A 26261-nucleotide genomic window follows, 5' to 3' on the forward strand; every position below is an offset into this window, starting at 1 on the left:
AGGCAGAATGAGCACCTGTCAAATAAAAATCATTAATGAAAATTAACTTCTTCGTATCAAACTGGTGTTCAATGTGAATGGAAAACTTTGTTTTCTTCATGTGGTATAATAATCTCATACAAAAATTTTATCTGAAGATAATTTGATAATAAAATGATAAGTTTTAGTAGGAAACTAATTTCATATCCAGATGGCGACACCATACGGTTGTCATCGCGGATACATTTCATTTCGTTTCCACCGTGAAGTGTATTCGTGAATCAGGCCCGAAGTCTTTTCCTTGTTGCTGATGCAGCGACGCTAACTGAAACTAGCACAATGTCATCAGCATAAACAAGGATTTTTACGTTATGTGGAATTTTTGCAAAAAGTGATCAAGAAGTGGGTTGGTGATTTGCAATGTCGATTTCCCCCAGGCAGCATGGTTTTGATGTCTCTGTTAGGGACCCGCCACATGTCGTCAATTTCGACCAATCAGAAGTGGGTATTTCCGTTAGGATAGGATTGAGATTTTTCAATTGTTCGATAGTTAGTTTCTTGACATATATTATTTTCTTCAATATAAAAAATTGTTATGGAGTGCCGAAATCGATTGACGCAAAAATTTCATCAATCCATCATGAAATGACTGAGCAATAAGCGTTTGAAATTGGACAATTATCACGATGTGCTCGATTTTCGATTTTCAATTTGTACCCCCATATGTTCCCGAAAGACGTAATCCTACGTCAAAAGTGTTCAGTTTTTGAACCTCCTCCTTAATGCCTCCTCAATTAATTAATGGATTTTGGTTCCAAATACACACATTGATAGGAAATATCCTCAGCAACTGTTTATATGCTACACATCACGGGTTTTCAGTTCATATAAAGTTCAAATTGAGGAAAAATTGGAAGAAAGAATTCCCAATTTTCCCATACATTTTGTCTGCGCTCCCGCAGCAAACAGCTGTTCATTACAAGCAACCGAGGGTATGGGCGAACCGTATGGACAAGGCGAAGAAGGGAGACAAAAAAGAGATTATAAATAAATATAGGCGGTCGCTACAACGTTAACTATATGGCTATATAAAGTGAGCGATGGTGGGGCTTGGCCACATTCTATCATCGGACGCCAAGCAGGAAAGACGCTATCTTGAAATTAATTCTCAGCATAAGAGATTGCTGCATTTGCCGGGGATGTATGCGATGCGATACCGCTAGAGTGAGAGACAGGAGTTTCAATGGGATGTGTAGCAGGAGAAGAGTGTTAAATCGACGAGTGTTAAAAGCGGTGGAAGCGTCGCGCCGGGTGAATAAGTGGCTAATCGCGCTCGATTTGATAGAATGCTAGAGTCTTTCAACGGTTTTATTTAGATGTGACATATTTGTATGTTTGTATGTAACATGTTTGTCTATGGTGCTGTACCACATTAATTGAAATTTGACCCCTTTCCTGGTGACCGATTGATCTGAAATTTGGAACACACCTTTACCTCTGCAGTCATTATAAAACTGCATATTTCATGATCTTGAAAATCCAAGATGGCGACCGCTACAAAATGGCGGATTGCTCTGAAATTTGGAACACACCTTTACCTCTGCAGTCATTATAAAACTGCATATTTCATGATCTTGAAAATCCAAGATGGCGACCGCTACAAAATGGCGGATTGCATATTTTCTCAAAGCCCCATCAATATGGGTATCAAACGAAAGGGATTGACTAGTAGAACACAGTTATTTATGAAAAATGCAAATCCAAAATGGCCGCCAACACAAAATGGCGGATTACATATTTTCTCTAAACCCCATCAATATGGGAATCAAATGAAGGACTTGACTAGTAGAACACAGTAATTCATGAGTAGTGCAAAGCCCAATTATATCACGATACCAGACGGTAAATTCCTATTACGATATGCTTGCCATCAAGTATATATTCGTTGCCGGATAGCAATAACTCCTGCAACATTTGCACCGCACGACATTTGCACGACAAATTTTGATTTTTTCGTATTTGAATCTAAAGGTTTGAGTGTTTGCTGGGGGCTGAGGTTTTATTTTATCCTTTGATTTTTTTTTCTGTAATTTTGTACATGAAAAGTTGATCATTCTGGGATCTGTGCTCTATGATATTCGAATAATGGACACCCCTTAGTGTAGTCCTACGTCTCTCCGGTTATGTCCCCGACATTACCCACCCGTCTTTTTTTTTTGTTTGGCGATTTTTTGGTTTTTTGTCATTTTCCGGGAAACGGAAGGACGGAGAAAAAAACATTCTTGAATATTTGGGTTTCCGTAACGCCAATAATCAAAATTACACCAATCGCTAAAAAAATAATTTTTACAGCTTGGTCGTTAATGGGTTAAACTGCTGAGAAAATTTTCTCATAAATAAATAGAATTTCGAAAACTATTATATCTGTTTGAAATATTGTTATATACAAGTTGTTAGGTAACTGATCCGAAATATTTCAGGTGATAGAGGATCGTATTTGATGAAAAAAATCTTCCACGCTTATGGTCAAATCTCATCTACGAAAGAATTAATGAACTTTTTCTTAAGATCATTTTTTTTTGCCTTAAACTGACTTTAATTCAAAATTTACGCTGCTTAGCACGATTCAATTGCTTTCATTTGAGAAAATTGTACAAAAAATTATATTGTGAATCATTTAAATTTTTGCAAGATAAAAAGAAGGATAGCAGTGTAGTGTCAAGGAAAGAATTGTAGAATGGTTGGACAACTTCAATTTGGTTGATAGAAACAGTCCAGTTCATCATGCATTTTTGGAAAATTTATAAAAACCTATAAAATCACAAAAAAATAAGCTTCATCTTTATCTCTGAATGTTACTTGGTTCCATTAATTTAAATGTTTTACAACTGCCCTTTACGATTTTTTTTTATCTTTCAAATGAGTAGCATAATTATTATAAGGGTGCTCATACACTGTTTGACCGAAGCCAAATATTTGACTCTTTTTGACAGATAAAATTTGGTCAACGTGTACTGATCAAATATATTCTACACAAAACACGACAAGCAAATATTCAATTATTGGATGCCTAAAATATTTGTTCAGTCTGTTCTTCGAACCTGTCGGTACATGGTTAGGTTACCTTGAATATGTCAGTTGATTTTTTCCATGTTCGGTGTTTGATATTGTTTACTACTGTTGAAAATTGAAGAGTGGCAAACAAAATAGTTTTTGTACAAATATCAAATCAAACCTTATCTGTCAAAAAATGTCAAATATTTGACCTCCGGGCAAACAGTGTACGGCCACCTTAAGTAGCGTACTTTCTAAATTAGAGTCAGTTAAAGAATTCGACTCAAGAAAAGTTCAACAACTCTAATTGAGAATAGACCAAATGCGTAGAATTTTTTCATTAAATATGATCTTCTATCACCTCCTGAAATGTTCCGAATCAGCTACCTAATTCCACCTATATTTTTATCAGAACACTGGTGGTTGTAATTAGAAAAAAAATTCTTCCTGTCCACGTGGACTCGATCTATACCCCGTCCCCCCTCTCCGTTGACAAGCGTGACCATTGTCTTACCCCCTACCCCCCCTAAAGTTGTCCACGTGGTATGTGGACAGCCCCATACGAGGAAAAAATTGCAATTGGAAATTCCAATGTATTGAAGATTCCACAGGAATTGTACATAATGCACCTGTAACTATGAAAGTAAAAAAGTTCAGAATCGAAAAGAAGATGAAATATTCAAACAAAAAGTTTAGCTTATCAGTCATTGTCGATTCTCTCAACTATCTCGAGCCGATTCAAATATAATCCATGAGAAATTTGTAAATTTGCTCAAAACTACATTCATTTTCATTGAGTCTTTAGTATCTAACATTTTCCAAACTATTACGAAAACTCCGTGAGAATTCCAACCAGGTATATGGTAACAGATGTGGAATTTATTCTCATTAGCACTTTATAATACTCACAGTTATCTTCAATTGCCGGTGAAGCATCGTTTGCTTAGCTATCTTTTTTTTCTAACGTTCACACCGTGTTATGTTCCACTTCCTCCAGGCATTCCAGGCCATCCTTCCTCACTTCTCTCTCGCTTTCGACGCACTCTTATCGGTCGGTTGTCCGTCCAACGCCCGAGCGACCTAATAAGCAAACCAGAAACCTTCATGTTTATCTCAAGTCGTCATTTATTTGGGGTGGAGATAATACCTCGATTGGCAGCGATTAACTATCGACCAATAATTACCTCCCGAAAGTACGAAAACCAGACGCTCGTTCTCGTTTCACTCGGCGGCGTCCGTTTGGACGCTGTCGCCGGTTGCCGGTTGCATAGCACAGATGAAGATGAGGGAACCGTTACTACTAGCGCTGATGAAGCTGCTGCAGCGAGTACTCCCGCCTAGAATGAAATGCTAATTACTCAAAAACAAAATCTACACGCTTGTTGTGTTTATCCGCATCATACCGAAAGCGCGTCAAGTGCGTGTTCCACTTGAGAAAGATAGAGAGAGCTTATCTGTGGCGGTGGGGACGACCCGACCCGGTTCTTTTCGCGCGCGCTTGCAAAAACACTAAGCAGTTCGCATCATGACCGGCACCGATCCGATCCGGTCAGTCGACCCGGTGGTAGTGAAAATCAATCAACGCCGAAAACAAACGGCGCGGAAAAGCGAACGAATTCCTCATTTGTTTGATTTTAATCTCGTTAAAATTAGTTTCGATTGAGTCAAGTGGATGGTGGAGGTGCTCAACTAATTGAGAAGAAGACACGCCGCAGCAAAGAAAAAGGAAAATCAGAACAAGCCGCCCCCTTCAGAAGACAAAAGAGCGCGTGGCGCAGCAATCCAAGTGCTATTTTCGTGTTTTTCTGTGTGTGTGTGTGTGTGTGTGCCGGGGGAAATACAATCAGTGGGGCGAGGAAAAAAGGACACCGTCAAAAGGGACGACGGAACGACGGAAGTGTAAAAGTGGTGTGGTTGAATACTAGAGACTGACAGAATGCAACGATTTGAAGTGCACACGAGCCACGCTGGTACCGTTTTGTTGGTGTTACTCGCGCTTCTAAGCGCCTCCAGTGATGTGAACACGACGGCCATTGAAGCCAGCGCCTTTTACGGCCGCAGTTATCGGGGAGGCAGTGACAGCAATCGGATGGTGTTCCCGAACGAAAAGGAACGCTACAACTTGTTCAGCAAGGATGTCAAACGGGAGGTGGATGAGTACGACGGTTGCTGCGATGATGATGTAAGTTTTTATTCTTTTTCTTTACACACTTAACCGTTTTTATCGAAACCATAATCTAGGTCGCATGATTGAGCATCGAGGAATGATTGACCCAAAATGTAATCTCTCAATATCCGATCGCACCTTATCGCAAAAACCCCAACCAGCTTAAATTTCGAACCGGGTCACACGAATCACCCTAAAATTCGTTGATATCACGGCTATGTACAAAGGTAACCTTCAGCAAATCACAACGCCCTTCTCCCTGGCCGCGAAGATACTCACACTCCGTTATCCCAGAATGCACATTCCAGTGCATATTACACAACGCTCTCTAGGTACCACTGACTGGAATGTTGTGATTCCCCACTTCTGGCAATAGACCAAGATAAGACTTTCTACGATTACCTGAACTGGCGAACCACTTGAATGTACACGATAGATCTCTTCGCACCTTCACATTATGGCACCTGCCTTGAGCGGGAGCCATGCTGCCACTCAATTATCTTTTGTTCGTTCCCGTGACGAGTGGCCCTTGGCTCGTGGATGAGTAAGTAGAACCGATTTGAACCGACGGGGCAGAGATAATATCGTTTTCTGTACGACACGTTCTTATCGTCGCAGAATCACGTCCACGTTATTTTGTAGTGGGTAATAATAGCCAATGAGTTATTGTTATTACACACCGTCTAATTGGATTTTTATTCACAATTAGATTGCTATGCAGACGATCATTTTGTGGAAGTTGCCTATTAATTGATCACCGACAGTAGATAGCGCGGTTGTTAACGTACTTCTATCAAGATAAAATGTTTGGAATCTTTTTCCAGTTCTTGAATATTATTAACGACGATTCAATAACATTCAAAGTTGTTTTAACACATCATGTACAACAATATTTGTTCCATACGTTAAGGTACAAAAAATTAACAATCAATAATTTAAAAAATAAGAATTCAAGATTGAAGCACTCCATAACAATTTTTTTTTTAAAAAATACACACTGTGTGTGCCCATAATTTAACCTGATGTTATAGCGAATTCGTTTTTGAAACTGAGTCAGTTTGGAGACTCTGTAATAAAAAACGTTTTCAGTTTCACGAATGCGGCAGTTCTTTGGTAAGCGTTATATAGTCTGATTTGTTTATATTTGCGATGACAAATATGTACAGTGTCGACGTCTGGTGGCGATATTAGTGCTTGGGAGGTAAATTATTCTCTATCAGATCAAAAGGACCAAGTGCAGTGTATAAATATAAAAGTTTGAATGAAATTTTTTACTTCATATTGTTTGATTACCTAACACATGTAGCCCTGACACTCACTTAACCATTTAGCGATGCATTTCCTGTTTGTTCCACAAATAATTACTATTATAATATAAAATCATCATTAGACACAGTTTTCGTTCAATACATTTCTGCGATATCGGAAAAAAATCTCTTATTTCATCACATGAAATAAATATTCGATACGTTAAAGTAAATTTTCATTCATAGTTTTGATTTTGAAAGCATGTTTATTCCACCTGAATATCCATCATTATTGAAGCGCCTCCCAATGAAAGCACACGAAGCTTAATGCCATCTACGCGAATATACTCTTCAAAATCAGAATCCGAATTGAATAACGGTTCCAAAAATACAAAAGCAAAAGCAGCAGGTTTTCCATTTTCATTGTCTTTATTTTTAGATTTTCCAAAACAATACTCGAAAGTTGACAGTTCAGTATAGTTGTATTGGTGAACCCGAGTGCCAACCCGTGAAACATCTCAGTGAGAAACTAACAGCTTTCGGGGCGACGCTAGATTGAAACTGAGTGAATAAAAAAACGTTTTGACAGCAGTAAGTGTGGCACTGAGGTTGAAACTGAACATAAACGAATTCGCTATTAATGAACGTGTACCGTGATTTGAAAACATTCGAAATATTTTGAACTGAAGTCGGACTATAGCAAAGTTGACTGTTATTACCAGAGTAACTATAACAGTCAGGGTTGCCAACTATAATTTCGGAAAACAGGATAGCTCATATTGGGTTGTCCGAAAAGTTAATGTCGATTTTTGGGAAAACAAAAACATCATTTCCAACAAAGCATTATAATTTAATTTAATATTCATAGTTCTGTTTCACAATCTTTCACACAAATTGAATATTCTATCTTCCCAGAACATGTTTGCTTCCCCGTCCATAGTTCATAGTTACCATAGTTCCATCATTGAAGTTGATTCTACTTTGAATCAGACAAACAAATTACATATAAAATCTTTTGGATTATGGATTATAATTTTTTCTCTTGAGCAATTTTACACTCTGAAACGTATTCCTATGTTAATCACTCTGGGAATACATCTATATACATATTAGGCTGTCAAAAAAGTCCTGCGGTATTTCCGCGAGGTGTCGTTGTAAGCGCGTAGTTCTAGTTGTATTCATTGTATCGAGTCATACTATAGCTTGTTGGAAAGGTATTTTTGCGCACTATAATATAGTCCTTTACAGTGTTTTGTTTGGTTGAGTCGTTCATGAGTTATAGTGTCGCAAATATGGAGCAAAATAAAGAGAAAATCCGACATATTTTACAGTACTACTATGACAAAGGCAAACATGCATCTCAAGCTGCCAATAAAATTTGTGCAGTTTATGGACCCGATACAGTTTCCATTTCCACCGCACAACGATGGTTTCAACGTTTTCGTTCTGGTGTAGAGGTCGTCGAAGATGCGCCACGCTCCGGAAGGTCTGTCGTCGAAAATTGCGACAAAATCGCTGAATTAGCCGAGAAAGACCGGCATAGTAGCAGCGGTAGCATCGGCCAAGAGCTGGGGATAAGTCATCAAACCGTTATTAACCATTTGAAGAAGCTTGGATTCACAAAGAAGTTCGATGTATGGGTGCCACACACGTTGACGCAAAAAAACATCTTTGACCGTATCGACGCATGCGAATCGCTGCTGAATCGCAACAAAATCGACCCGTTTCTGAAGCGGATGGTGACTGGCGATGAAAAGTGGGTCACTTACGACAACGTGAAGCACAAACGGTCGTGGTCGAAGCCCGCTGAAGCGGCTCAGACGGTGGTCAAGCCCTCATTAACGGCCAGGAAGGTTCTGCTGTGTGTTTGGTGGGATTGTCAAGGAATAATCTATTATGAGCTGCTTCCCTATGGCCAAACGCTCAATTCGGACCTGTACTGCCAACAACTGGACCACTTGAAGGTAGCACTCATGAAGAAGAGGCCATCTTTGATAAACAGAGGCCGCATTGTCTTCCATCAGGACAACGCCGGACCTTACACCAAGTGACTACCACCTGTTTTTGTCCATGGCGAACGAGCTAGGTAGTCAGAAGTTAGCCACAAAAGAGGCCTGTGAAAATTGGCTATCCGAGATTTTTGCCAATAAGGAAGCGAGCTTCTATAACAGGGGTATTATGAAGTTGGCATCTCGTTGGGAACAAGTCATCGAACAAAACGGCGCATATTTGACTTAAAACAGATGATTGTAACTAATTGTAAAATATGAACAAATGAAAATTCAAAAAAAATACCGCAGGACTTTTTTGACAGCCTAATATTATCCGCATTAAAACAATGTTGTTCCTCAAACTTAATCTCACTGTAATTTCATAAATTCGACAGACAATTCGGTTTCATGAAATTTTCTACCCTTGTTTTGGAAAGTCACGAAACAATTGAGGGTAGAGATGAAAAAAAGTTAAGTACAGCTTTGCGTCTAGAGAATTTAGGATAATGTAAGATATATACAAGTGCGAACCGGAGAACTTTCAAGACAGAAAACTTTGTCATGGAAACCAGTATGTTTAATACGAATAATGTAAAGAGTACAAAAATCAGGAAAAATCAGAATCATTTCAGAAAAATCAGGATAAATTGAGTGTTCGTCAGGAGCGTGCTAAAAAGTCTGGGAAATCCTGAAAAATCAGGAAGGTTGGCATCTCTGATAACGGTGGTTCTCAACCTTTTCATCTGTTATCATATGATGAGTATTGCAGACAACAGAATGACTGTTGAGCAGTGCGGTGAGAATCCAAACTCAATCGAAACAAATCGACGAAAATGACAAAGAATACCACTCGTCACCAATGCTCACCATTGTTCAATCGTTTAAAATTGGTTAACATCGTCAATTGAAATCCGGAAGGGCTCATTGTCAAACGAAAGATGCATGTATTGAGTCGAACGAAAACAAATAATACATTTTCACAATCTCTGCTTTCCGCATTGAAGAAGGATTTTGGTTTCTTCAATGTCATATAGACAAGCCATCAACAGCAGGGCCTAACAATTTCAGTTCAATTGACGCATCGTCACCCACTAATGATCCTATCGTCTTTCAATTGCTGCAAACTCATGCAGGCTGAAAATAATCCTACTCTCTCTCTCTCTACGCTCTATAGAGAGAATATCATTTCATCTCTCAACGTTGGGGGGTCTTCGTAGCCACATTGGTTGCGCGTTCGATTACCAAGCGATCGATTGTGAGTTCAAAACTCAGTTGACCATCTTTGTGTTGTTATAGAATAACTACGTCCACGCAACAATCATCAGCGATGGAGATCGATCCACGGTCGAATGAAGATCGATTCATCCATATAACTGCTCTGCTCTGCAAGAAATTTCGGGCTGTTGTTCTATGCATAACACATCAATGATCACATCAACTGTTAGGCTGTCCGGTGGCCCAACTGAACAATGGAAGAAAAGAGTAAACTGGAACTCTTACGCCTAAATGGCTACTACTGTGTAATTTACATTTTATAGAAACCATAACATGTAAACTATAAGCCATTTCATGTGAAACCGATATAGTGGTTCTCAGATTTTGGTCAATAGTGGTAATTTTCTTCTTTATCGCAATACATCTGACCCGTATTTTTTTTTTATTAGGGTGATCCTTTCCATTTTAGGGTGGTCCGAAAAACATTTTTTTCCACTTTTTCCCAAAAATGACTTTTTTCCAAAATTCATAACTTTTGAACCACCGAACCGACATAGATTATCGATGTATCAAAATGAAGCCAATGAGCTAATTAAAAAAAATTGTACCTGCAAAAACAATGGATCTTGTTTTCGTAATTATTTATTGTAGTCGTTTTTTATTGTTTTCATGGCTTTGGACTAGAGGAATTGGAATATGATTTTTCAAAGTTAACCAGTGGTCCGAATAAATTTTGGGGAAAAAGTGAAAAAAATAATTTATTTTTCGAACCACCCTGAAATGGGAATGGCTACCCTAAAACCTAAATCCAAACTACATGCGATTCAACATGAAAAACTACATATAACATTTCTCGAGATATAACCAATTTCTTATAATGAAAAAATAATGTTAGTAAAATGTCGGAATCTCAGTCTTAATGTGTGGCAGCAGTATGTATTTCCTAAAATTTCACGAACATGATTTTAATTAGTTTAAATTGGTTATATCTCGAAAACGGTTAGTCCTACCATAAAACGTTATACATAGTTTTTTCATGTTGAATCGCCTGTAGATTTTATTTTTTACAGTACTTTTCTTAAATGTTTACAATTCCAAAAAGTATTTGAATTTTATAAATTTAAAAAAAGTTATATCTCCGTTTTGCTGAGTCCAACACGGCACCACTATATGCCAAACTTCGTTAAATAATAAGAGTTTTGCAATAAAAATAAGCAAAAAAATATCGAAGGGGAGGTGTTTTGAGATATAAAGTTTTTAATATTAAATTCAATTTTTGAGTAAGATTTCTTCACAGTGTATTTTAAATGTTATTTTTTCTAAGTAGCTAATTGATTTTCCAACAACTTTGTCAAACATCATATTTTAATCAGACATCTGGATTTTGAATTACGATCGAAAGAAAAATCAATGATTCTGAATACGCCCTTTTCAAAATCAGTCGTAATTTAAATTGGTCATAGTGTAATGAAAATTGTGATTTTGGGTAGCTTTCATCGTCAGTACCAAGTTTCAAACAAATCGGAGAGGGTCGGGTTAAAATTTGCTTCTGGCCGATCTGGCGTGGAATTGCTCTATTACATTCAAATGAGGGGCTCAGAAGGAAAAGGGTGTAAGAGACTTGATCAATTTTCTCTTCATAAACTTTTTTTTCGTGAATAACTCAGCTGCCAAAAAAAAAAAAATTTTGATTTAGCTATAGAAACCGATAATTGAGATTATGATCTGTCGTCCACATTGTCAAATAAGCTGGTAATGTGTTTGAGAAAAAAAAGAGAAAGTCGATGAGGAGAAAATCGAACATGTCACTCACACTCCTTTTCTTTTGAGCCCTTCAAATTATATTGCCAATTCGTCAACGTCTTGTCTTTTTCAGCAAATCATTTTCCTTCCGCCTTAAAAACATCTTTCGAATTATATTGCGACATGTTGACTAAATTCATATTATATATCTTTACCCTTAATTTTTCAACACATCAACTTCTAGTTTTCACTTTTTCAATTTTTATAACCTACTACCGATCCAATTTTATTTTTCAAACCAGGGCTCGGTGTAGTCATATTCAACTGAGGATAATCAGCGGACTATGAAGAAATTCCCTCTAGTATTCAATTGGAAATGACTTTTGGCTTCTTCACGCAGTTTATCCGTCAACATGACTTAATGGTCAGTCGGACGTTTAGTCGCTATCTCCCTCTACGAATCGACTTTGTCATCTCATTCTTCCCCGTCAAATGGACTTCATTGCATTTTGAAATGACTCCTTCCAGATTGAATTCGTTTCTGTCTCTCATGTATCACATATGCATGAATCGATGTTTGAGTTCAACGTAGGTGAGCCAGATTTTTTTTGTATCGTACACGAAAATCACTCACACATATGAAATAGCGAATATGAAAATTTGTGAATTTTGTTGATATAAAACCGTTTTTCTGTATCCTTTTTTTCACAAAATTGAACTCGGAGATAAATTGAATTTTGTTTAGAATTCCTCCCAAACTGCACGCAATTTACTAATACTAACGCGAGGACCTTTATAGCATAACTTCGCATAAGTTCGTTGGTTTGAGTTCACGGTGGGAAGACAATAAACCGTTCATTGATGGTGTAACTACTTTTTTGCATCAGAAATCAACTTTTCGTTTCACTTTATATGGACGTAAAAATAAAATTGTGTACGCGGGTAAACAGGTTCGTGTCAGGGAGAAGTAGAAGTGTGGATTGAAGTCAGTTGAATGAAGAGGCAGATTTGTATTCATTAGTCACGTCAATTAGAACAAGTATTGACTAGAATAGTTCATCAGTCATCCTCGCTCTCTACCCTCGTCAATTAATTTTCTAGTCAATTCACTTTCTGATGACGGCGAATGCCGAAGTAGTCCTAGTCGCAGCGAAGCTACAGAGAGGAGAATCGATCTTCATTTCTCACCTCTGAAGATTTCGGGCCCTTATCAGGACTGTCTTCTATCTAACAACCTTCATGTTCCAACTGTTTCATATATATTTTTTCACCCCTATATATCATATTGCTTCATATATAACTTCGCATTCAATTCGTTTTTTTAATTTTTTGCATCCAATAATATTTTTGTTTGTTCTAGATTTGATCAATTGTGTGCACCCGTGGCCGAGTGGTTAGCATCATAACTAACATGCCGGGTGTTCGGGTTCGATTCCCGTTCTGGTCGGGGGAATTTTTCGTTAAAGAAATTTCCTCCGACTTGCACTGTGATCACGCGTATTCTAGAGCTTGCCACTCAGAATGCATTCAAGGCGTGTTATTTGGCATAGAAATCTTAACTAAGTACTAATAAAAATGACGCAAGTAATACTTCGTTGAGACGGCGAAGTTCCTCTAGGAACGTTAGTGCCATTGAAGAAGAAGAAGATTTGATCAAATTAGTCTTCTGTGCAAATCAGTTCTCCATTTCAACAACTCTTTGCTAATTCAATTGTTTTCTAGCCTATCAGAAGAAAAATCAAGGGGTTGTATCCGAGACACGACCGCTTAGGACGTAGGACTACGCAATCTTTTTTTTAAATTTGTTAGTTTATCATTCCGGATATTATTTGCGAATACATCGAAATTCCATAAATAAGTTTTTAGTAAAAAGTTCCAGGGACCCTGGAAAGTTTTAATGGCTTGCGTGGTTTTTTAGAATCATTTCGAGAAGCAACGATCCTTCATTGCCTTTGCGAGAAAAATACACTAAATGGTCAATGCCACAATTTTTTTTCTCTATACCAATGCACGCATTGCACTGAGTATTTAACGAGAGACATCTTCCGTGCATCGCCATTCAACAAGCATCAAGCATGCGTCTAACAGATGCACACAGTTGCAGCGATAAAAATGAAGCATCGAAACACACTTCATGTGAAATATTCGCTAGCGTTCACAACTCGAGGGGGAACATAAAACACAAAACGAGCAGAATAAGCGATCTTTGCTTTTTCGGGCACAGAAAGATTCTGAGAATTTTTCTCAGAGGAGATGTAATACTTATACGCAAGCGACAGCTTACTTACTATGCAAGGGTGGAGTTTACTTCGCTGTTGACGTCAAACTTGATAATTTTTACAAATTATTTGTTTGTTGTATAACGTTTTTATACTAGTGCCATTAGACAAATATTTTGCATTTCCTACCCATCGGGAACCGTTCGCATGAATTTGCTTAACAACCAAAATTATCACGCGAATTAGCGGTAGCTTAACTCAACTACATTCAGCTGATATAAAATCTCTTCCTCGTCACGTGTGCCGATAGCAGTACTATGCTCTCTTCAATTTGTATCAATTTAAATTATAGAGAGAATATTTCTCTTCGCTATCGCTCTTCATTGTTTCAATTCTTGCGGCTGCATAAGTTGCCCGTTATTGACAGCTCTGTTCGGGAAAGCACACAAATTTACAGAACAAATGTATGAGGAATCGGGAATGCTTTCAATTTTCATCAGTTTAAACCATATACAGACTATAGAAAAAATATATTCGACCTATGTGCAAAATGAATTCTATGTTCTTTTAGATTGTGAAACATTGCGAAACAAGCCAATTTTAATTTTTTATGATATTTTCATCAAAATAAGCTATATAAATTGAATCTACCTGTTACCTGTAATACACGGTATGTCTTTATTTGGGAAAAGTCGGGGTGGGCCTGAATCGACAACCAGTTTTTATATCGTGATTGTTTAACACGTTCACTCTAGCGCTTGCCATCAATGGCTAGCACAATCTTGGTTCATCGAGTGGCGCTCACTACAGGAGGAACGCATTTGATTTTGCTATCAGGAACTCTTGATAAACTCTTTGTATGCATCCGCGCACATACCTGTGCAAGGGCGTGTTGAAAATGACTTTGACTTTGACGATCACTTTGATCGTTGATGTTTGCGTGTGCATTTGTATGTGCACTTTCTTTGTTTACCCCACACGTCGCTCTAAAGCTAAGTTCTTTCCACTCAAACATTATCTCCCTCTCACTTAAATCCTATCTCTCACTATCAAACATTATTTTTGTTTTATTCCTCTTCGCGCACGCATGGATATAAGCCAACATTACCATTCATGATCGTATTGTGGGATTTCATGCCATTTCCGGTCTTTTATACCCGTTTTTGACGAACCGGAAGTCACCATCCTCGATTCCAAAATGGCATCGGAATACGATATTCGACTTCCGCTGGTAAGCCCATATCGTATGGGGTTTCCATATTTTTTTAGCATTCAATACTACTAGAGATGTCTAAGTTTTTCGTTTATTCGATTATCGATTAATCGTCGGATCATTTTTAAATATTCGATTCATTCGAATAATTGTCTTTCAGTATTCGATTAATCGAGCGAATATTTTTTTCTTGTAATAATTATGAACAGAAATTGCATAATAAAAAAAATATGATATTATAATTTTAAAAGTTGCATTAAATATAATTGTAAAATAAACATGGAGTAGCATCATGGTTTTTGAATGAAATGATATTTCAGTATATTGATAAATTTACCATTTCCTGATTTTTTGTATCACGGTTGTCTATCGGATGGTCGCTGTTGAATAAAAAAAAATCATAGCCTAACTCTTGACCTAAAAATGTATTAATCTTGAAAATGGTTTCTTTTTCTATTAATCGCGATTACTGTGATAACTATTCGATGCATTCATATTTTGATTTTTAATTATTCGATACCAAATTACTCGATTATAATTGCAGATATTCGATTATTTGAATTAATCGAACGATTAACCGACGTCTCTAAATACTACCATCAGCAAACCGGAAGTTGAAATAAGATTATATCTTATATAATGGAATCTACGTTCATATATTGTTGATAAAACATAGGAGAAAGATTATTTGTATGTTTTGAAACGAAACTGTAATTAATTAAATTAATCATTAACCCATTAACGACCAAGCTGTAAAAATAATTTTTTTGATGAAAACCATAGTTGTATTTTCGATTATTAACGCTGAAGGAACTCCAATGTTCAAGAATTATTTTTATCCCATCTTCCATTTTCCGGGAAATTACTGTTAAAAAAATCGAACATTGGCCGAAACCAGCACTTTTTTTTGCAAGTACAAACATACTGCGAACTAAAAGTCACTTCAATTAGCAAATATACGGTATTCATAAATGCATCAATTTTGGATTCCCGGATGAACAAGAACAGAAGAATGGAGGTCTCTAAGTACAAATCCAAATTAATCCACCTAAGGTGAGATGTGGCATTTCTTATTTCATGTATTTTAACTTATTACTGAAAGGCTTTTCCTTTGAAACGAAAGCATATGCTGTTATTTTTATTGTTAACTGTTGAGAAATGTCAATGCTTAAAAACTAGTTTCTCCAATTATCCATTTCCCGAAAAAATCGAACATTTTCCAAAACCTGCAAAGTACCAGAGTACTGGTAAAAAACAATGGCATAGAAGATTGGGAGGTTATTATTCGGCCCGGCGGAAGAATATTCACACAAAAAATTTCATTAGAATCCTTGTTACACGTACTGATCATTTCCTCCAGCTCTCCCACAAAAGAAATTCTACGGGCCGCCATCACCTAAGGTTGTTACGGACAAAAAATCATACAGATTTTTAATAATATTTCCTAAATTAATCGATATTTGCAAACATTCACAACTGAAAATGCAAGAATAAATGAAAAACCTTCCATCTTCTAAAGCAAATAAATCCAAATGCGCAGCGGAGGTTAGATGTGTTGATGTTGCTTTTTTTTTGTTGCTATGTTTTTTTATTCAGCAGAAAAAAAAAGTTCGTTATGGCCAACGTTCGATTTTTCGAACACTCAATTTCCCCGGCTGTTATTTTCCTGTATGTGGCTCAATCGAATGATTTTCGCTCTATATCACAATGCATGTTCTTTTGTCAAAGCAATACTGTACAAAACTTCACATATTTTTGTATTTTATTAGGGTTTTTAATTGAAATTGAAAACACCTTCCAAACATTCTTGCTTTAAATCGAATTTATTATCAAATAAAGTTACTCAAAATTAAATGAAATCGATATAAGTGGTAGCTAATAAATTAAGCTATCTTTTGGTGCAAAAACATTACCATATGGTTCCTGTCCAAAGATATGAAAAATTATCATAGTTGCTGTTCGATTTTTTCGAACACTTGGCCTAAAATGGGTTAATGTTCAACAGTCCGAAACAGCAAAAAGTCAGGTGTTGCCACGTTACAAAAGTATTTGACTGACAACAAGCCAATCTAACTATAAAGTATTCTCCAACTGATGATTCTTGTTAGAAATTTTCGTAATTTTATTACAACATCGTTTAATTTTTTGTGCTTTATTCATGAAAACGCGAAGAAAAGTGTTTGTAGTGAGTCAAAATATTGTTACGTCACACTGGAATGGATCGTATAGGGCTCTTGCTACACATACATGCAGAGCATGTGTTGGGCACACATTCGCTTGTTTACATTCGTAGTGTCTATGCAGCAGAAGCGGATTTTTATCAATCGGCGTTCTTGTAGATGATTTAAATAGAGTTACGGTCATTCTAATAGTGCATAGAGCTAACATGAACTTTGTGAAACAGTTAGGCAAGCTATTTTATGAACAAGAGTTTTTGTGTAACGCATATTATTTAGTTTACTAGCACCTATTTCGCGATGTTCATTGAGCGACTCTCCCATTAGATTGGAATCGAAAAATTGGCAGAAAAAGGATTATCAACATTTTCGCACCTAGATCAAAGTCACAGAGTCTCGAGCTCACGTTTGAATGCTTCCTTGTATTTCCATGAATTGGTCAATCGATGGATTTTTTCCGTTTCCGATAAATTTTCTTATAAACGTATTTAGCTTCTCCGCAGAGCATTCGGGTACTCGGAAATCATATCTGAGAGTTGGTTGATATTTCAGGCTGAAAATGTCCTTAATTTCAACATAATCAACTGCTTTTTTGGCGGAACTAGCCGCCGATTAAGGATATCTGCACACGAATATTCGTTATAGTTTATTCTTTCACGAGACCAGCAAAAAGCTTAAAACCTAAATGGGAGCACACTTCACCTAATCCGGCTATACAATCGCAATGTGCAGTTTGCACTATTTCTGTGAAAATTTTTGAATAATCAATCTGCTTCCATTGATATGAATCATGGCCAAAACAGAAATTTCTATTTTTCCCCGTGTGTATGGCTTTGACGCTAAAAGTAAATATTTTTATGTGAAGAAACATATATTCGCATGTTATTCATATAGATTAGCGCGTAATCTTTATAACTATTTCGCTAAAATAATTATTTAAACAAAGCTCAATCTTGTCGCTCCATATAATTCCTATGGAGCGATCACTTTTGCCTGCCCAACAGATCACTAATACATATGCACGCTGCAAGCGCCCTATACTTCTCGTGACGTGACAACAACTTCTGGAGACAGTTGATACTCCTCTATTTGTGGACCGATCTCGACCAAATTTTGTGGGTTGTTGACCTTCATTGTTTGAAGAGAAACCCAAGTATAGAAATGTTTGAACCTATGTTCATGTGATAAATTTAAAAAATGCTCTATTTTTGTGACGTGACAACGCTTCAAAATACCTGTTTTTCAAATGCTTGTTTCTCATAAATTACAAAATGAAACGTAGGTCTACCCACGGCTCTTCAAATAAGCATTTAATCACCCATTCAATGGTATATAGACATTGAAGTTTGGTTAAAGGGTGTGTCACATCAAATTGCATCACGGAAAAAACGCTGTAGAAATTTAATTTTTAGGAATTATATCTTCAGCTTTCGCTTAAAATCAGATAAGAGTGTATAGATCACGTTGGCCATGCTTCACTGTCAATTTTTCGTAAATTTGGAAAAATGTCGTCGAACGAAAAAGAGCGTCGTGAATTAATCCTGTGCACTCATTTCGAGAATCCGGAGTTGTCACATCGGGACATCGGTAAGATGCTGGGAATCGTCCAATCCACGTTCAGCAGAGTACTAAAACGATACTTCGAGAACCTAACCATCGACCGGGAGGTGAAGAACGGCAAAAATGGATGCTCCGTCAGTGAGAAAGATCACAAGCGCGTAGTTAAGCAGTCTAGACGTGATCCGAGAAGTTCGTTCCGGGATGTCGCCAATAAGCTGAATTTGTCAAGTTCATTCGTCCAGCGGACCAAGCAGCGGGAGGGCCTGCGTACATACAAGGTTCAGAAGGCTCCTAACCGCGACGAAAGGCAAAACATGGTGGGGAAGACGCGAGCCCGGAAGCTGTACACCGAAATGCTGACGAAGCCGCATTGCCTGGTAATGGACGACGAAACCTACGTCAAAGCGGACTTTCGTCAGCTGCCGGGCCTGTTGTTCTTCTCCGCAGAGGACAAATTCAGCGTTCCGGAGGAGATTCGCAAGCAGAAACTATCCAAGTTTGCCAAAAAGTACATGGTGTGGCAAGCGATCTGCTCTTGCGGAAAGCGGAGCGCCCCCTTCGTGATGACAGACACGGTAAACGGGCAGGTTTACCTTAAGGAGTGCCTACAGAAGCGCTTACTACCACTATTGAAGCAGCACGAGGGCCCGACCATCTTCTGGCCGGAGCTCGCTTCGTGCCACTATTCAAAGGACGTGTTGGAGTGGTACGAAGCCAACGGGGTCACCTTCGTGCCAAAGGAAATGAGCCCGCCCAACGCGCCGGAGCTTCGCCCAATAGAGAAATATTGGGCGATTATGAAGCAGGCCCTCCGGAAGAACCCAAAAGTTGTCAAATCGGAGGCGGACTTCAAGAGAAAATGGATTTCTGTTCAAAAAAAAACTACAACCTGACGTTGTACAGAACCTTATGGACGGGGTAAAGAGGAAGGTGCGAGCATACGGGCTTGGGCTCGAAGTATGAATAAAAAGAAAATGCCAAAAATTGTTTAATAGTTTTTATTTTACTGTCTAAAATTTTCAAAAGGATCGGTCTACTGGGCGAATTTCTACAACGTTTTTTCCGTGATGCTATTTGATGTGACACACCCTTTAAGCATGTGCAGAGATATTTCAAGAAACATAAAAATAGTGAAAACCTAAAATATTTTAAATATAATTATTTAGTTTTTTAAAACTTGCCTCTCCAAAGGTTGGTACATAAAAATTAAATTTGTTACACAAAATTCATGATACAACTAGTGCTTATTCAAATAACGTTTTAAATTTTCTCCTAAAACTAGATTTGAAATTTGGTTCTCTGGTGCATAACCTCATGGAATGGGTCATCTGTTATGGACTTAAAAATACCACAATAACTTTGAATAATAAGTTTAACAAAAATGCCTTTTTCTAGTTTTTTTTTGCAATTCTGTTGACACGTGAGTCATTAAATTATTGTGATGGTTGTTACCAGAGTAACTATACCAGTGACTCCCAACTTTTTCACCTTGATTGCATTGGAATGTCCTGAGCTCCTGAGCTCTTTTGAATCGGTAGATTTCCGTTTTATTTTAAGACCTTATGTTATATGGACAACTATTCATTCAATGCGAGAACGACAATTTCGGGATAAGCTCACTCGTTCGACATTGAATCTGAAAAAAAAATGTCGCCGGAAAAGTAAAGTAAGTAATTGAACAATAATTCCCATCATCTTTACCATGAAGATAACACGCGTAACAAAGGGAAAGTCAGTGCATTATTGGTCACTAAAAATAGCTATCAGATATCAGTTCTTCCAACATTTACCCAGTGCAAACAGAACCGTTGTCATACAATAGAGAAATTCGAACGCAAATAGCGCAATAATGCGTTATCAAATACATTTGTTGTGCTTTTTTTCGATGTTTGTTCAGTGATGATATCGGGTGGAACAAATGCGACCTTCGTGCGCTGGCTGACGGCGCAGGGCTCGGTAATAACAAGTTTTCCCTGTCTTGTTCTGCAAAACGTAAATCGAACAAACTGTACAAATAGTCCGATTGTATCAACGACAATAACACATGTGCCTTTCATAAATTTCGCCGCAATTCTTCTATTAACGTGGTGTCGCAAAGTGGTGACGACGAACTACGGAAGCTTTCGGGCATTATGCCGGGCAGCAGTTTATTACGACTGTTTATCAAGAGCAATCACAAAGCAAATAATAAAGTCCGCGCATTCAGTTTTAATAAGCAATTGTGTGCCTTAGTTTACCCCACCGTGGTGGATTCAGCCGCCACTGAGTCGCATCACGAGACGTGCTAACTTCGTTATAGCGCACAATCACAAGCAGCCAGAGTCACGGCGGACGCGCGCGGCGGGTGGATAATTTTCGCTGGCGCGCTAACCAGCGTGTACCGCTTATTCTGACGGTCGACAGCCAACCCGAGCCACACTCACCTTGCCAGAAATGGCATTTCATAATCAACAGCGGCGACACGAAAACAATTCAGCATTTTTTGCTTTTGAGCGACAGCTTCTCGTGGGCACCCCTCATAATAAACAAAAAGTTACCACCTTATGCGGAGGATGACATCCATGAGTCATATAGTGAAATTCTATGCATGCCAATCAAACGACCGCAACGACGGCGACAACGCGCTGGATGATGAATGTCCCCACTGAATCAGTCCTCTCCTGTGCTAGGTGTGTTGGCATGCGGTAAAACAACACCAACGTGTGGGGGGTTCTGGAATAGCTCCAATAATCGAAGATTAATCATCACCGCCAATGTAGCGACATCGTTGATGCTGTTGACATTCCGCAGGGAAACCGGCTTGTGTTCAAGACTCCGTTATCTTTGCCCAGGGCTGCATTCACCTTTCCCGCCCCGAAGGAGAACTTGCTGTGGTATGTGGCGCTCGAGCAGCCACAACATTAGTCACATTGTGTTGGCGGCGAATGTTTTCATTTTTGCTCTAGCACCCATTCAACGACCCCCTCTTAGGTTGATCTGTCGGGAATGAACAATTCGCATGTTTCAACGGACGACCCGGATGAACGGATTGAAGGTTGATTGATTTTGTTTACGTACGATGTTTGATAGCCCTTTGGCGTTCGATACGCGTCTTTGTGAGCAACATGGCCATTCGTAGTTTAGAAACTGGTTTCAAATCGGCGGTTCGTTCTGTGTGCGAAGTTACAGAGTTGTTTCGGCTTTACTTTGTACCACCGGTGGGGATACAGCCTGCTATTTAGTATTTTATTCACACTTGCTCGTCATGCTAACGTTCTATGTTACCTTCAAGGCCACGAATTGGCTCAGCATTTTAATTCGATATTCGGATTGAGTGAATAGATAACCAAAACAAGACGCTTTAGATGCAGATTATCATGGACATTTCTATGTTCCTCGCGAGAAAGAATTCGTTTTACGTAACCAGTTCAATGGCAAAAAAAGTCTGAGAATTTTTTCAGTTAGCTTATAGTTGGCACTTAGGAAAAGTTGAAAATCAGGACACCAGTCACAGTTATGATTATAACCAAACCGTTGTAATTCTTTGAGATATAGATAAATAAAAACAGGTGAAATTTATTTATTAAACATATGATAACATATCTTAGGCGACCCATGCGGTAAACATACTCCGGAAATGATGGCTTCTGTCTTTTTACGACCACAAGAGATCTTTTGGCGGTTTCAGTGTCATCAAACATCAAGTGCAATAGTACCGAAGTACAAGCCACAAGTATGAAACGCAAGAGCTCCTTCTGCAACCCAAATCTTCTGAACGTCTGAATTTGATTTTTGCATCGTATAATTCAGCATGGATTTAGAAGTGAATGCCAATCGAATATGGCAAAGTTTCGGTGCTTGGCTATGCTTTTCCCAATCAGATCTACCTGTAATGGTTCATTGTTGATTTCAAACACGATTTTCCCAGACTCCTCAGTTCACAAGCACGTGTTAGGGAAACATATTTCGGTCTGCCCAAAGACAAACGTGTACAAAAGTACTCGCAACTTGCTTGTATTTGCGAAGCGGATTTCCCTAGACACATTTGTTTTGAAATCCGTGTTAGGGAAACACATTTCGGTGGGTAAAAAAATACCCCCGACTTGCATGTATTGCCAAAGCGGATTCCCCCAGGCATATTGATTTTGAAGCCCGCAGGGTGTCGACTCAAAACCCGAAAAAAATCCGCGATATTCCCTGATTTTCCAGTATTTTCCAGAAAAATTTCAGATGATGGCTAATGATTAAATTTTGTACTCGTTCGATAGTTGTAATTGTTAAAACATTTAATTAGCTAAAACAATAAAATTTATGAACGTTTGTCGATATCTTCCAAGAAAAGAATTGTTTGTGATTTCAGAATTGAGTTAAACGACGGCTGAGAAGTGTCATAAAAGATAAGAAATTGGATTTATCAATGCTGTTCAAGGTTATCTTTAATGAAAATGACAAAATCAGTCATTTTCATGTTCATTCGGATCAATCTCACGAAACTGTTACAATTTACTATTTTTTCTTGCAATTTTTCGACTTCCTTCTTTGCGTTATGCAAAACTTTCTTATAGCGAATTCGTTATTGTTCAGTTTCAACCCCAGTGCCAAACTAACTGCTGTCAAAACGTTTTTTTATTCACTCAGTTTCGAACTAGGTTCAACCCGAAAGCAGTTAGTCTCGTACTGAGATGTTTCACGGGTTCGCACTCGGATTCACCAATACAACTATACTGAACTGTCAAGTTCCGAGTATTGTTTTGGAAAATCTAAAAATAAAGACGATGAAAATGGAACACCTGCTGCTTATGCTTTTGTATTATTGAAATCGTAATCCAATTCGGATTCTGATTTTGAAGAGTATACTCGCGTAGACGGCATTATACTTCGGGTGCTTGAAAAAACATATTGAACGAAAACTGTACCTGATGATGATTTTATATTTGATGGTAATTATTTGTAGCACAAACGGGAAATGCTTCGACAAAAGGTTTAGTGAGTGTCAGGACTACATGTGTTAGGTAATCAAACAATATGAAATAGAAATTTTCATTCGAACTTTTATATTTTTACACTGCATTTGGCCTTTTTGATCTGACAGAGAATAATTTACCTCCCAAGGACTAATATCGCCACCAGACGTCGACACTGTACATTTGTCATCGCAAATATAAACAAATCAAACTATATAACACACACCAACAAACCGCCGCATTCGTGAAACTGAAAACGTTTTTTATTACAGAGTCAGTTTGGAACTGACTCAGTTTTAAAAACGAATTCGCTATTAGTTTCACCCCGAGAGATTCCGTTTAAGCCTCTCGAAGTCGTTTAATTAACTTTGGTTTATTTAACGCCAACGCTTCTTTCTTCCGGCTTTCATTCTCTTATAGATAAATAGAACGTGAATCTTCAAATCAGCCTGTTGAATTAACCAGCTCGACATTTTCATTGATGCTATCCCTCCTAAATGAAACATAGCATTAATATTCCTTCGAAACCCAAACGAAATTGTAGGATTTGTCTGTCGTAAATTTTTGGCGAGTTTTTTGAATCCATCCATCTTTGGATGCGTCGTGTAAAATATGCAATCCGAAACTATCCAAATTCAAGAGTTTTTCTTCTCCATATTGGAAGTTCAGTTACAGCTCGCGTGAAATGACCATTTCACGTTGGTGGCGTTCAATGACACCAGAAGATGTTTGTTTCAAGTTGTATTTCCCAGGTCTTCGTTAAAAGCTGCAAGTTGATCTGATGCTGGAGAACGTCCGAAGAATATTGACGTCATGCAACGAATTATCACTTTCTTCTTTTCTTCATCACAATATCTGACATTCAGATCCATCTGCAGCCTCTCTGTAGTTTTGTTCAAAGATTCGTCGAAACCAACGACATCAAGCGTCATTCTGTGTGTTCTTTGTGCAATTTGGTTGGTTCAGGTCAATCACGGAGAGCAACTACGAAGTGTACAGTCTACTTGAGCTCAAGCTCAAGATTCGTCGAAACCAACGACAATGTATATCTTGCAAAGTTTCATCGAGCTCAGATTAAAAATACGTGGCAAAGCTGAACTGAAGCTCATCTTATCACGCCCTAGTTGACTTTTTTTTAGCTTTCTAGCTGTCATGAAACATTCTTCTTGATACAACCATGGGTCTGATTCTCGAATACACTTCACGGTGGAAACGAAATAAACGGCACTCCATTGAACTACGTTTTACGAGTTAGTGAAGTGTCGAAGATAATAATGAGTTTTCAGGCAGAATGAGCACTTTTCAAATAAAAAATCATTGATGAAAATTAACTTGTTCGTATCAAACTGGTATTCAATGTGAGTGGAAAACTTTGTTTTCTTCATGTGATATCATAATCTCATACAAAAATTTCATCTGAAGATAATTTGATATTATATTGATAAGTTTGGTGGGAAACTAATCTCGTATCCAGATGTCGACACCGCACCGTTGTCATCGCGGATACGTTTCATTCCGTTTCCACCGTGAAGTGTATTCGAAGTGTATTCAAGAATCAGGCCCCATGTCTTTTTCAGTAGAACGGAGTGACTTGTGACGCATAACTGTTTCCAGAATATTCGCTTTGATAGTATGGTTTACAAGCATGAATTTATCGATAGTTTTAGTTTTCAAAGAAGGAAAAAGGAATTGGTTGAAGTCAAACTGCAAGTACTGAATGCAAAAGTAAGTGATCAGTCGCAACACAAATCGTCTGGTTTGAGCTCTTGATGAGAATATGGTACAGAACGGGCATCCTGACTACACCCAAACTAGCGTTGGCAGAAAACATTTCATCTTTGGCAGAAATGATGCCATTCCGTGTGTTGGAGAGTCAAATGCGCAAAAAATGAGCTGTTTTAAAAGCTTAAAAATGGTTTGTATATATGACTGCACGTATACATACAAACAATTTTCTTCTGTTTTCTTTTCTCATTTCATTTGGGATTGCGCCAAAAAAATATATATGCGACGTCAATGGGGATCGAAGCAAGGCCGGCTGGAATGCAACGCTATTTTACACGACCACGCTATGCTCATGGCTAATGATGCTTGATGATCATATAATGAAGTTGGAAAGTGTTTTCTAAGAGCCCCCGAAGACTGCAGACTGACTTGTCGACCGATAGTTAGGTCGGCTCCTTAATCAGTACGGAGAGGTATGCATGTGCGCACATTACACCGATTCAGTTGGGTCGGTTTTTGCACCAGTAGGCCGATCCGATCAAACTGTCGGCTGAAAAAAAACAAACGGGTGGGTAATGTCGGGAACATAACCGGAGTGACGTAGGACTATACAAAGGGAATAGCTTTTGCTAAATATATTTTTTAAATATATTGTTTTATTTTCTTCTCCTACGTGAATACCCACCTATCTACCTGAAAAATGAATTAGTTTACTGTTTACTCTTTATGAACATGTTGGGGGTTCTGAAAAGAACTTTTGTGTTGTGTTTTTTGCTTTTTTTTTACAAACTTTCTCAATTTTTTCTTTTTTTTTTATCTGTATTATAGTGATTTTTAACTCATTTGGCTGGTTCGTCACTTTTTACTTCCATTTTTGGAAGAATGTCGGGAGTGAGAATTGAACTCGTGATCTTTAGCGTGAGAGGCATGGATGTTACCACTACGCCAGATCGACTCCACATCAATTTTTTCTTACTATCTCATAGTTGATTCTTGATTTTTTTCTGAAGGCTTTGTACTTATTAAAT

General features: G+C 38.0%; 2 protein-coding genes across 5 annotated transcripts in view; one reads left to right on the forward strand and one right to left on the reverse strand.

The window, feature by feature from the left end:
- LOC129762258 (uncharacterized) overlaps nt 1-26261 on the forward strand; it is a 78846-nt gene that overhangs the window by 28760 nt on the left and 23825 nt on the right. For all 4 annotated transcript variants that reach the window (XR_008740590.1, XM_055760353.1, XM_055760354.1 and 1 more), the window contains exon 2: nt 4687-5215. Coding sequence is in view for 3 of the 4 variants with exons in the window: in XM_055760353.1 (XP_055616328.1) it covers nt 4970-5215 (246 nt within the window). In the remaining variant the exon portion in view is untranslated. The remainder of the gene's footprint in view (nt 1-4686; nt 5216-26261) is intronic.
- LOC129762259 (uncharacterized) overlaps nt 1-26261 on the reverse strand; it is a 48001-nt gene that overhangs the window by 15272 nt on the left and 6468 nt on the right. Inside the window, exons 3-4 of the mRNA XM_055760356.1 lie at nt 4218-4370; nt 3943-4113 (exon numbers count right to left, since the gene is read on the reverse strand). Coding sequence (XP_055616331.1) covers nt 4051-4113; nt 4218-4370 — 216 coding nt within the window. The 3' untranslated portion in view covers nt 3943-4050. The remainder of the gene's footprint in view (nt 1-3942; nt 4114-4217; nt 4371-26261) is intronic.

This window comes from Toxorhynchites rutilus, chromosome 1 (assembly GCF_029784135.1).
Source record: "Toxorhynchites rutilus septentrionalis strain SRP chromosome 1, ASM2978413v1, whole genome shotgun sequence".
Taxonomy (NCBI): Eukaryota; Metazoa; Arthropoda; class Insecta; order Diptera; family Culicidae; genus Toxorhynchites; species Toxorhynchites rutilus.